Source organism: Danio aesculapii, chromosome 7, assembly GCF_903798145.1.
Source record: "Danio aesculapii chromosome 7, fDanAes4.1, whole genome shotgun sequence".
In the NCBI taxonomy this organism is placed as follows: Eukaryota; Metazoa; Chordata; class Actinopteri; order Cypriniformes; family Danionidae; genus Danio; species Danio aesculapii.
Window position 1 is genome coordinate 2,833,565 of NC_079441.1, and position 13,084 is coordinate 2,846,648.

Consider the following 13,084-nt stretch of genomic DNA (forward strand, 5'->3'; position numbering starts at 1 on the left):
CTCACAACCCCCCCCAGTCGGATTCCCAGTGAGCTACTCTCTGAAAGCAAATGTAATGAGTTTGCTCATTTCTTTACTGACAAGATCAATAATATAAGAAATGCAATCAGCTCATCCAATCAGCCAAATTGTGTCGACGTCAGACTAGCTCAACCACAACTTAAGAAATCAGACATTATGTCCGATTTCATGGCAATTAATGGCAAAATCTTAGAAGAGATCGTGCAAATTATGAAAACATCAACCTGCAGTCTCGACACGCTCCCCACATCATTCTTTAAAACGGTGTTGACCTGTTTAGAAATGGATCTTCTAAAAGTGGTAAATGCTTCACTTCTCTCGGGGATTTTTCCTAACTCACTTAAAACTGCAGTTGTTAAACCCCTCTTGAAGAAGAGCAACTTGGATAACACCATATTGAGCAATTACAGGCCCATCTCAAATCTCCCTTTCATTGGCAAAATCATTGAAAAAGTTGTTTTTAACCAGGTTAACAAGTTCCTAAACTACAAGGGGTGTTTGGACAATTTTCAATCTGGTTTCAGACCACATCACAGTACAGAGAGCGCCCTTATAAAGATAATCAATGACATCCGCCTAAATACAGATTCAGGCAAACTAACAGTGCTGGTACTGCTCGATCTCAGTGCTGCATTTGACACTGTCGATCACAGCATACTCCTGGATAGGCTGGAAAATTGGGTTGGGCTGTCTGGGACGGTCCTCAAATGGCTCAGATCTTACCTTGAAGGAAGAGGTTACTATGTCAGTATAGGTGACCATAGGTCAGGGTGGACACCCATGACATGTGGAGTCCCACAAGGCTCGATTCTGGCACCTCTCCTGTTCAACCTTTATATGCTCCCTCTGAGCCAAATAATGAGAAAGAACCAAATCTCCTACCACAGCTATGCTGATGACACTCAGATCTACCTAGCCTTACTGCCTAATGACTACAGCCCCATTGACACCCTCTGCCAATGCATTGATGAAATTAACAATTGGATGTGCCAAAACTTTCTTCAGTTAAACAAAGAGAAAACTGAAGTCATTGCTTTTGGGAACAGAGATGAGGTTCTCAAGGTGAATGCGTACCTTGGCTCTAAGGGTCAAACAACAAAACATAAGGTCAAGAATCTTGGTGTGACTCTGGAGTCAGATCTGAGTTTCAATAGTCATATCAAAGCAGTTAGTAAATCAGCATACTATCATCTCAAAAACATTGCAAGAATTAGATGCTTTGTTTCCAGTAAAGACTTAGAGAAACTTGTTCATGCTTTTATCAGCAGCAGGGTGGATTACTGTAATGGCCTCCTCACTGGCCTTCCCAAAAAGACAGTCAGACAGTTGCAGCTCATCCAGAACGCTGCGGCCAGAATTCTGACCAGAACCAGGAAATCAGAGCACATCACACCTGTCCTCAGGTCTTTACACTGGCTCCCAGTCACATTTAGAATAGATTTTAAAGTATTATTACTGGTCTATAAATCACTAAATGGCCTAGGACCTCAATACATTACAGATATGCTCACTGAATACAAACCTAACAGATCACTCAGATCTTTAGGATCAAATAGATTAGAAATCCCAAGAGTTCAGTCAAAGCAGGGTGAATCGGCTTTCAGCTACTACGCCCCTCGCTGCTGGAATCAGCTACCAGAAATGATCAGATGTGCTCCAACATTAGGCACATTCAAATCAAGACTGAAAACACATCTGTTTAGCTGTGCCTTTACTGAATGAGCACTGTGCTACGTCCGACTACTATGTTTTTCTCTTCTTTTTAATTCTTTTATAACACATTTTATCAGCTTTTATTTTATTTTTATTCTTACCATTTTTATGTTTGTTTTTATTTCTCTTATAATTGTTTCTTTTATTCCTGTTTATGTAAAGCACTTTGAATTGCCACTGTGTATGAAATGTGCTATATAAATAAACTTGCCTTGCCTTGCCTTGCCTTGCCTGGACACCCTTCATTCATTTGCACCTTCGTCCTTGCCTCAAGCCAGAGCTGTGGATTCCACCTCGACCCTCCAATCCTGTGGCTCCACGTTGGCCAACTTCTCTCTGTCTCCACCATGCCCCATCATTCCACCAGCTCTGCCAGGCTACCTTGGTTACTCGTTGCCCTGTCTTGGCCTCTAGACTCCCTCCAACTCCACCTTGGTCAACTTTTGCTCTGGCTCCACTGGGGTCTTTCAGATCCATGCCTCCATCTCAGTCAGGTGTGCCGCCTCTGCGATTGTCCACACTTCCTCCTCGCAACTGGGGGAACTGGATTAAGTGTTGGAGACACACACACACTCCCCACACCACATAACACCAGTTGTGAACACAGCAGGCGAAGGCTACACTACCACCACAACAAATCTTCCACACCAGCATGCCCCAATTCTGAAGGAAGAAGAGACACAAGATAAAAACCAGTATAAAATTAGTGCACACACATATAGCTGGAATACAATTAAAACAAGGACTCGCAGCTTAGTGTATGGCCAGTTCAACAAAACATTACTGTTACAGTCAAATGTATATTATGCCTGTTTTGCTTGTGTGTGCTCGCTCGCGCTCTCTCTCTCTCTCTCTCTCTCTCTCTCTCTCTCTCTCTCGCTCTCTCTCGCTCGCTCCCTCCCTCCCTCTCTCTGTCAATTCTCAGGTACGCCCATTCCAGTTTCCCATTCGTCCGTGAAGATGTCAATCTCTATTCCACCCTGTGACGTCATCAACATAGCTACCAATCAGAATAGGAGCTCACAGTTTAAAGGGACGCGAGCGGGGAAGCTCGTTCTGCTTTTTGCTCTGTCTTGCTTGCCTTGTGTTTGCTTGCTTTTTGTGTGTGTTTTGGCTTGTTATGTGATGTGATATTGATGTAAGTTTAGAGTTTTGATTTTGGTCTTGTTCTTGTTGGGTTCATGGCTGTTACCGTCTTGTATGTGTGCTTGTGAAAATCCCCTGATCTCTGGCGTCAGCCTTTCCTTGGGATTCGAGGAGTTTAGAGGTCACGTGACATACATCTTGCATCACGTAGATAAGTCCACTGTCTAAACACACTAGTTTAGAAGTGAGCGCCACCCGCTGTAAGTTTTCTCCATATTTTTGGTTAGAAGAGTAGGTTTAGATATAGAGTGAAAACGCTGAAGATGTTCTGTTTGTTTTTTTTCTACTAGATAGTTTAGAGGGTTATATTAGCTAGATTTGGGCATTTTGTTATATTGCTTTCATTTATTTGGCGCCACTTAATTCTCATTTCCCCAACCATAATACGTTGATTTATTCTCTTTTGTGTGATCTTGTAAATAATACTTTTTTTGCTTTTCTGTTGGACTTTTTCACTATTGTAAATAAATTCACTTATTTTGGCAGTATTTTGGTTGTGGTTGTTGTTGTTGTTGTTGTTGTTGTTGAAATTTTGCCACCAACTCACCACAAATTTTAACCACCTTTAAATATTACCTCTTAAACCCTAGAGAAAAACTATAAAGTCGTAACATTTCTCACAAAAACTCACAAAATCAGAGCACCAAAAATTACAAAGCACATCACTTAAAGGGAATCACAACATAAAACAAAGCATTTTCTGACAAATTGGACGAAAAAATAGCAAACAGATAACTCAGAATACAACTTTAAATCAATAAATCCATTAAGACAAAGAAAATAAGACTGCAACATAACAGTGGTGACTGGTCAAAATGTTCTCGATTAAACCCTTTAATTCATAATACAGAGTACCTCATTTGAACTGCACCTTTGAAAGTCGACGTTGCAACTGGCCACACAGTTTGTCCTGGTTAAAAACGAAAGTCACAATAGTAAAAATGAAATCACTTGACTTACATTCATCTCAGATGTCTTGTACAGCCTTCCGGCCAACGGAAGGAACAAGACTGCAGCCGCGCTGACTTAATCGCCAAACACCCAAAGCATTCAGTCCCACGTTAGCAGCGCTGCAATGCCCAAAGAGTACCATGCTGATACAGCCTCTTGTGGACTGCGACTGGAGAGAAAAAGGGGAGAGTAAGAAAAACTTTTCCCACGATGCTGATGCTGACACTAACTGGTAGCAAATGAGCCCGATGTAACCCTTCTGACTTTCGTATTACTTCAATAAACAGATGTTAAATGAAGCTGAAACCACAATACAAATAGACACCATCCCCAAACCAGTAGTTACTAAATATGTACCTGTGAGTGGAGTTCCAGTTTCAATGTCTCACTTAATGCTCCCCAAGCCACACTGTAGATACCCCTCAACCAGCTGACCATAGCACAACACAAACAGGTCCAACCTTTCAGATGGCACCCTGAAGATCACGTCACTGCCCAAAAACACACAGACGCACATAGTTTGATGTCAAAGCATTTATTTATACACCCCAAATACCCTAATTAGATGATCCACCCACAATATGCTTAGCGCTGGTCGGTCGCATCACTACACATATACACGAATGTGTGGGACACTCATTGGGTTCAGCTTTACTGCACTCAAGATGACGGTTGTGTTTCCGGTAAGAGAAACAGGAGATGGAATCACGGTTTTGTACGTTTAAGCTAGTTGGTATGTTAAAACACAAATGTGGTCCATAATCGATTGCACACTGGTGACAAACATGTATTAAATGCATTACACACTCCAGCCAGCCGGATTTGCAGCCTACAGTCCTCTAGTCAACATTACTGCTCTTTTCTGAGCTGTGTATATACTGTACCACTAGGGGGTATTGTTTGGCTTTATCGCACCAAACATGTTAAAACAAATAATATATATATATATATATATATATATATATATATATATATATATATATATATATATTGAGGGGACTCAAACTGCACCTCACATGCATTCAAGAAGTGGATGTGGCGAGAGCTGTGGGAACAGGAGGAGGCTGGTGATGCTGATGAGTGGGAGGAGCATAAGTATAAAAGGAGGAGTGAAGAAAGAGAAATATGAAGACCAGGCCTGGAGCTTGGGAGTCCTGGGAGGAAGGAGGACAACACTGTTGGAGACCTCTTGCCGATGAGGGCAGTTACGGGGTGCCATCGAACCAGAGGAGCAGAGTCTGCCACTGTAGATGCTTGAGGCCAGTGCTGGAGCAGTTTGCCGGGAGGACGGGTGTACTTGCCACTATTCACCACAATCTGGAAGGGTCGGTTGCCATCTATGAGGAGATGGAAAGCTCACCTCATTCAACAGAAGCTAAGACCCACTGCCTTCCGCTGGAATGGGGAAGAGCAGGAGTCAGTGGGCTTCCCACCACTGATGAAATCTGAGAATGTCAATGCTGTCTGCTGAGAGCCGAAGCTTGCTGCCATCCGCCAGGATGGGGGGAAGAAAATAGCATGAGGGAACCAGGAGGAGCCATCCCTTTCCAGCTAGTGTCATGGAATTCTCTTCCTTCAATGATCAGTTAAGTCTGATGGTTTTGAATTTGGAAGATTATTTATTGCAGACAACAAAATAGACATTTTAGGAGACCCCCAGCAGGATCTTAGCTGAACCAACCAGGTGCCAGTGAGCCAGAGGAGCCGCCACCTGCCAGCCAGGAACGGGGGAGTCTAAAGCTGTCCACCGAGGAGCAGACAGTGCCAGGCACCATGAGTGAGGTTTTTACATTTTAGAAATCAGACCCCTGATGCAAAAGCCGCTTAACTAAAACTGAATGAAAAAAGCTATTGCAGTCCCTGCAAAGATACAGCAATGAGAAGAGAGCACACAACAAAAAAAACGTTTTGTCCAAATGGAACAGAAGAAGAAAAGATTTTTAAAAAATAATAACAAAATAAACATATACATATAAGTGAAAAGTTTATAAAATGGAGACAATGTGAAAACACTGTTAGACTTGATGCACCATCACTTCAGTTTTCCAGTAGACTGGTGCTGGAGCCAGAGCACAATCAGCTGCTGTGAGATCTGGCTCTGGTTTTATACTCTTTTGGTTTTATACTCTATACTTCGGACTGCTGAGCGAATCACTGGTACAACCCTTCCTACTCCCCAAGAACTGTACTTATCCAGCGCGAGCAGAAGGGCTGCCAAAATCACTCTGGACCCCTCACACCCAGCACACTGCCTCTTTGAACTTTTACCTTCTGGTCGACGCTACAGAGCACTGCGCACCAGAACAGCCCGACACAGAAACAGTTTCTTCCCTCAGGCAATCCATCTCATGAACACTTGATGATAATAATTGTGGAACCAACATCACTACTGCTATACACTTTTATACACATATACACTTATTTAACAACACACTTTACATGATAATTTGCACATAACAGCTGCACATATAACGTTGTATATAGTAATAAACACATACATACACTTGTATATTTGCATTCACTACTTCTATTTTTTTTATATATATTTATTATCTGTTTTTTGTCCTGTCTCTGTTATCCTGTTGCACTGTAGAAGCTCTGTCACCAAAACAAATTCATCGTATGTGTGAACATACCTGGCAATTAAGCTCTTTCTGATTGTGATATAATGATTGTGTTTTAAATATATCAAAGCATTTAGAGTTTTTGCATGATTCATATATTATCTTCTGACTCCTTCCTATTGTCAGACTAAAAGGTAACACCAATTGTAACACCAAAAGGTTTAAGAACTTGAAATGTCCATGTTTATAACTGATGACACTAATCATCCACAAAACAACTCAAAAATTAAGTGTTTTCTGTACTTAAAAAAGAACAGGAGACACAAATACTGGCTATAGTTTATTTCAGCTTGTAAACATCTTTATCTCATGATTTTTAAATGTTCATATTTCATATATAAATTTATCTTATGTCTTTTTCATTCAACACAAGTCATGTTTTACTGAAGATCTGCTGCTCACAGAATCACATTCAGCCAGTCATTTATATGATCAGAGCAACACATAAAGAGACCAAACACCAGCAGATCTAGAAAACACACACATCACATCTAAAGAATCGAACAGACCACATTTGATCTTAAAACAATGATTTAAAAAAGCACATTATATCATGATAAACAAATATGAAAAATAAATCTGTCCATTTTTTAAAGGCAAAAACTTCAGATTCTCTAAAAACATACTGAAAAAAATCAAACATATAAATGTTAAAACACAGTGAATGTAAGTAAACACACAGACACATCTTCTCTCAGTAGTTAGTGCAGATGAAGTTGAGTCTGTGAGATTCAGGAAGGCTGATCCAGGTCTGATATTCTCCAGACTGAACTGCTCCTTTTCTGTTCTCCAGTTTGCAGTTTTCCGGTGTGCTGCCATTCCCTGGAGCCCAGTTCTGATAGCACACCATGTCTCCACTGACCCAGAGCCACGTGTTTATGCTGCAGTAGTTGTGTAAACCCAACCACACCGCCTCAGTAGACGCCAGTTTAACCACGTTCATCACACGACGCTGCATCTCCACTGACTGAACCGAGACCAGATCCACATGATTCTGTCTGCAGTATCTCAGAGCTTCAGACCAGGACAGATTCTGCTGGATCACAATCAGTTTATCTGGACACAAAACAAAGCAGAAACTAGAGAGAGACTGATCAAAAACAACATGCAGAACAAACACTGTGGAGGAATTTGTCATGTCAGACATGTAGAGTCAACTTTAAGAGATCTGGAGCTGATGATGGATTGAGTGTGTTTGGAGGATCTGCTCACCTTCATGACACACAAAAGGAAATTCCCATCTACCATTACACAAGTAGTCACCCCATTGTCCCTGAGAGAACTTGTTAACTGCTGCACAGCGTTTATCATCTGGAGATTGAGGTGCACTACTTTTCCAGTATCTGAATAAAGAGTTGCTCTGATCTGACCACTGCCATATGTCTCTGAACAGACCGATCCAGACTTTATGTTCAAATGTCCGACTGTCATTAATGAACTTCTCCAGCTGTTGACTCTCATTCTGGTTCCTCACACTGACCAGATCAATGTGATTCTGTCTGCAGTAACTCTGAGCGTCTCTCCAGTTCATGGACTGATTGACAAACACCAGTCCTGCGCTCACTGAAGTCAATGAATGAATTGATTAATTAATTACTTGATTAACAGGAGCATCATTAAAATATTTGTTATTAATTGAATGAGTTGTTATTTTAATTAATATTACAGAGATCTGCCACAAAAGAACTTCTGACAAACATATACAGAATCAAATGTGTTATTATACAGAATCTTTTTATAACACATGCAGTATCTACATATTTTATTAATAATATTATAATCATTAGAAAAGCAATATAAAGACTTAAACATATTCAGCAATATGTGTACTCACTGTTGTAGCAGATGAAGAACCAGGGGATATTACATGCCCCAACAAACCACTGTCCATTATTCAGAACAGTGCAATTATCACTGCCGGCTGGTTGTCCAGATGCCCAGTTCAAAAACAGTACAGGATCACCTGAAGACCAATGCCATTTACTATCATTTGTACCCTGCAGACCAATCCAGACACCATCATTATTCACATTCACAGTCTTGTTCAGCTGGATCATGTCGTTCATGTTGTGAACAGTGGCCAGATCTGTGTAATTCTCTCTGCAGTATCTCTGAGCTTCAGTCCAGGTCTTGTTCTCATTTATAAAGTGATACTGACGCTGAACACATTCAGATATGGAGCAGAGAGCTGTGAAAGAGACACTTTGCTTTAATGCTTTTCAGAACAGAGTCAAACCTAATGAAACTATAAACCATAAATAAAACTACAAACACACTCACCAATGAGGAGGAGAGGGAAATATAGAGTTTGAGCCATTTCTGTGGAGGAGAAATATAAACAATCAGGTTCATTCTAGAGTAAAACCTTTCAGCAGGTAAAAGAGAAGCATTAATCCAGAATACACAATCATTAAGAGCATCAGCAGATTTCAGAAGTGTGTTTGTGTATAAATAATATAGATTTGAGTTGTTCTTACTTCAGAGCTGGTGTGTTTCTGCCCTCAGTTTGATGTTTCTGTCTGCAGCTTCAGACTGTGTGATTAATCTATATCTGCTCTCATTCAACACGTCACATTATTTGTTTATTACTCTAAACAAAGGCCTTTTTCATTTTTCTTCCTCATTCATGTTTTTCTGGACTTCTGTGGAAGTCTGTTCATTTGGGTGGAGAGAGCGTATGTTTCAAAATCACATTTTCATACTGGCTTCACATGAAATTCACCCTCAACAATAGCGTTTTCTCTTCTTTTTATCTGCCAGGATTTCATTGTTTCAGGTTTCAGTCAATTCTAATTATTTTACTCATAGAAACACTTTCTGTTCTGCTGCTTTTTATTTGATTTCTTTCCAAACTTCAACACACACACACACACACACACACACACACACACACACACACACACACACACACACACACACACACACAGATTTCACATACGCCTGAAAGACTTAAAGTTTAGATTTAGATTAAAGCTAAACTCTACAGGTCTACACACTCTCGAAAATTTGATGAGATACACTTTTGTACTTTTTACTTTTTATTACATACATTTAAGATACCAATATGGACCTTTGGGTAGAAATGTGTACAATAATGCCCCAGTAACAGCTCTCGTACCTTTATTTTTGACAGTGCAGAGTTTGACTCCATTGGCACGAACACTGGTTTGTAGCACAAGAGTTGTAGTTTTTATGTCCACACGCAACATGTGTGACCATAAAAATACTAACATTATAATCTACTGACTATACTTATACTTTAAATACTTAACTACACACATAACCCTAACTAGACATGACAAACAAGTACTTTTTAACATTAGACTGAACAATATTGCGCTAAAGATTCATTTGTGGTACAGTCACAAGTAAACATTGTTTTCCTTATTGAGTCCTTGTAAGATGGAGGTTAGCAAAAGATTCCGAACAGTGTTTGTACAGGTGGTGTCAAGCCTACTCACCTGTGTGAGGCACACCTAAAGATTGCACAATGTTTATCTATAGATATGGAGTGATTATGAAAGCCATTTGCATAGACCAATCAGAGGATGGAAAACCAGAGAAAGATATCCAACCTGGTGTTCGTTAGTGCCAAACAGTGATCAGCACAGAGGTCCAACAACAAAACACCACTTTGAACGCCTCTCCAGTTTTCACTTTTGTTATTCATGTACTGTAGGTGTTGACTTCCCTCAGTAGAATAACAGATTCCCCCGTCGAAGCACCCCTCCAAAGGACTCCAAGAAGGCCGGGTACTCTGCACTGCTCTTCGGCTGTAAGCACAAACTACAGTGAGAGACATATCCCTGACCCAGAGGCATAAGAAAATGACCCTCTCGTTCACTAGGGGAAAACTCAAACACATGGTGGCTGAGCTGAGGATTTATAAGCAAAACGAAACCTGCCACACCTCTAGAAGTTGAGTTCCAGAGCCCAATCTGTAAATATAAAACTAAGTCAGTCAGTCAAATTAATAAGTTTGGTTTGTTTCCGGTGCATGTTGAACCCCACCAGGGTTGCACTTTAGTCACCGGATCTGTTCGTTATTTTTATGGACAGCATTTCCAGGCACAGACTAGAGCCAGAGAGGGTCTGGTTTGAGGCCCACAGGATGTATCTCTGCTATTTGCAGATGATGTTGTCCAGTTGGTCTCTGAACATAGACCTTTAGGGTGCACTGGACCAGTTTGCCGCAGAGTGTGACGCGGCATGGATGAGCATCAGCACCTCAGAGTCCGAGGTCATGGTGCTTGACCAGAAAAAAGTGGCTTGCCATCTCTAAGTTGGGGGAGAGTCTTTACGCCATGTAGAGGAGTTCAAGTTTCTTGGGGTTTGTTCATGAATGAAGGAAGGATGGAGCGTGTGATTGACAGACTGATCAGTGTAGTGGCAGCAGTATTGAGGTCAATGTATCGAGCCATGGTGGAAAAGCAAGATGGAGCTGAGCCGAAAGGCAAAGCTCCCAATTTACCTGTCAATCTATATTGTGCACCCTCAGATATCTCTGTCACCCGAGAGGAGCTCGGAGTAGAGATGATGCTCCTCCACATTAAGAGAAGCCTGCAGAGGTGACATTGTTTTTGGATGCTTACCTAGGGGAGTGTTCTGGGCTTATACCATAGGGAGGAGGAGACCCTGGAGAAGACCCAGGACACGCCGTCTCTCTGCTTGGCTGGGAATGCCTCTGGATCCCCCGAAGGAAGTGGCTGCAGAGAGAGAAGACTGGGAATCCCTCCTGAGACTGCTGCCCCTGCGACCTGGCCAAAGATAAGAGGCAGATAATGATGATAAGAGAAAGATATAATTCGTATAATAATTTATAATGGACTGTTGTATGTGACTGCAAATGTGTTTTGTAATTTCTCTTTGAAAAAAATATTAAATGACATTGATTTAAAATCAATTTCATCAAATAAAAACACAGTACAAACCTCAATTGTTCAGACTTTTTCATTAAAATTATTGGCACTTTATTATTATTTAATTAGAGAAAATATCTATTTACAAACACTGCAAATTCATAGGTGGAAAAGCTAAGCTATGGCTATTAGAAGAGGGAAAAAGTAAGAACTCGCATCATTCATTCTTGATGTAATTAGACTTTTAAATAAACTGGTCATTGACATAACTATCGAGCAAACAATAAGAGGATAAGTCAACGATAAAGACTACCACTCCAGAAATATTCATTCCAGGTAGCTGAAAAATAAAGTGACAGCAAATCCTAAATCAAATCAAAATCAAATCACTTTTATTTGTCACATCATCAGCAGAACGTGTGCTGTGATGAGTGAAAAGATTAGGTGCTCCAGACAGTGCAAAATACAGACAGTGCAAATACAACTATAGTGCAAAATACAGACAGTGCAAAATACAGACAGTGCAAATACAACTATCGTGCAAAATACAGACAGTGCAAATACAACTATAGTGCAAAATACAGACAGTGCAAAATACAGACAGTGCAAATACAACTATAGTGCAAAATACAGACAGTGCAAATACAACTATAGTGCAAAATACAGACAGTGCAAATACAACTATAGAGCAAAATACAGACAGTGCAAATACAACTATAGTGCAAAATACAGACAGTGCAAATACAGACAGAGCAAATACAACTATAGTGCAAAATACAGACAGTGCAAATACAACTATAGTGCAAAATACAGACAGTGCAAATACAACTATAGAGCAAAATACAGACAGTGCAAATACAACTATAGTGCAAAATACAGACAGTGCAAATACAGACAGAGCAAATACAACTATAGTGCAAAATACAGACAGTGCCAATACAACTATAGTGCAAAATACAGACAGTGCAAATACAGACAGAGCAAATACAACTATAGTGCAAAATACAGACAGTGCAAAATACAGACAGTGCAAATACAGACAGAGCAAATACAACTATAGTGCAAAATACAGACAGTGCCAATACAACTATAGTGCAAAATACAGACAGTGCAAATACAACTATAGTGCAAAATACAGACAGTGCAAATACAGACAGAGCAAATACAACTATAGTGCAAAATACAGACAGTGCAAAATACAGACAGTGCAAATACAGACAGAGCAAATACAACTATAGTGCAAAATACAGACAGTGCAAAATACAGACAGTGCAAATACAACTATAGAGCAAAATACAGACAGTGCAAAATACAGACAGTGCAAATACAACTATCGTGCAAAATACAGACAGTGCAAAATACAGACAGTGCAAAATACAGACAGTGCAAATACAACTATAGTGCAAAATACAGACAGTGCAAAATACAACTGTAGTGCAAAATACAGACAGTGCAAAATACAGACAGTGCAAATACAACTATAGTGCAAAATACAGACAGTGCAAAATACAACTGTAGTGCAAAATACAGACAGTGCAAAATACAGACAGTGCAAATACAACTTCAGTGCAAAATACAGACAGTGCAAATACAACTATAGTGCAAAATACAGACAGTGCAAAATACAGACAGTGCAAATACAGACAGTGCAAATACAACTATAGTGCAAAATACAGACAGTGCAAATACAACTATAGTGCAAAATACAGACAGTGCAAATACAACTATAGTGCAAAATACAGACAGTGCAAATACAGACAGTGCAAAATA

At 40.2% G+C, this 13,084-nt stretch overlaps 1 protein-coding gene across 2 annotated transcripts; it reads right to left on the bottom strand.

Moving 5' to 3' along the window:
* Positions 1-7,094: 7,094 nt before the first annotated feature.
* Positions 7,095-8,772, bottom strand: LOC130232707 (macrophage mannose receptor 1-like). 2 transcript variants are annotated; one of them, XM_056462681.1, is made up of 4 exons: positions 8,736-8,772; positions 8,290-8,643; positions 7,668-8,018; positions 7,095-7,511 (listed from the first exon to the last, which is right to left on the bottom strand). In XM_056462681.1, exons 1-4 carry the CDS (start codon positions 8,770-8,772, stop codon positions 7,150-7,152), a joined length of 1,104 nt encoding a protein of 367 aa, XP_056318656.1. In that variant the 3' UTR covers positions 7,095-7,149. The 2 variants fall into 2 exon arrangements, with proteins under 2 accessions (XP_056318656.1, XP_056318657.1); XM_056462682.1 differs by lacking the exon at positions 7,668-8,018.
* Between the last annotated feature and the right edge of the window lie 4,312 nt (positions 8,773-13,084).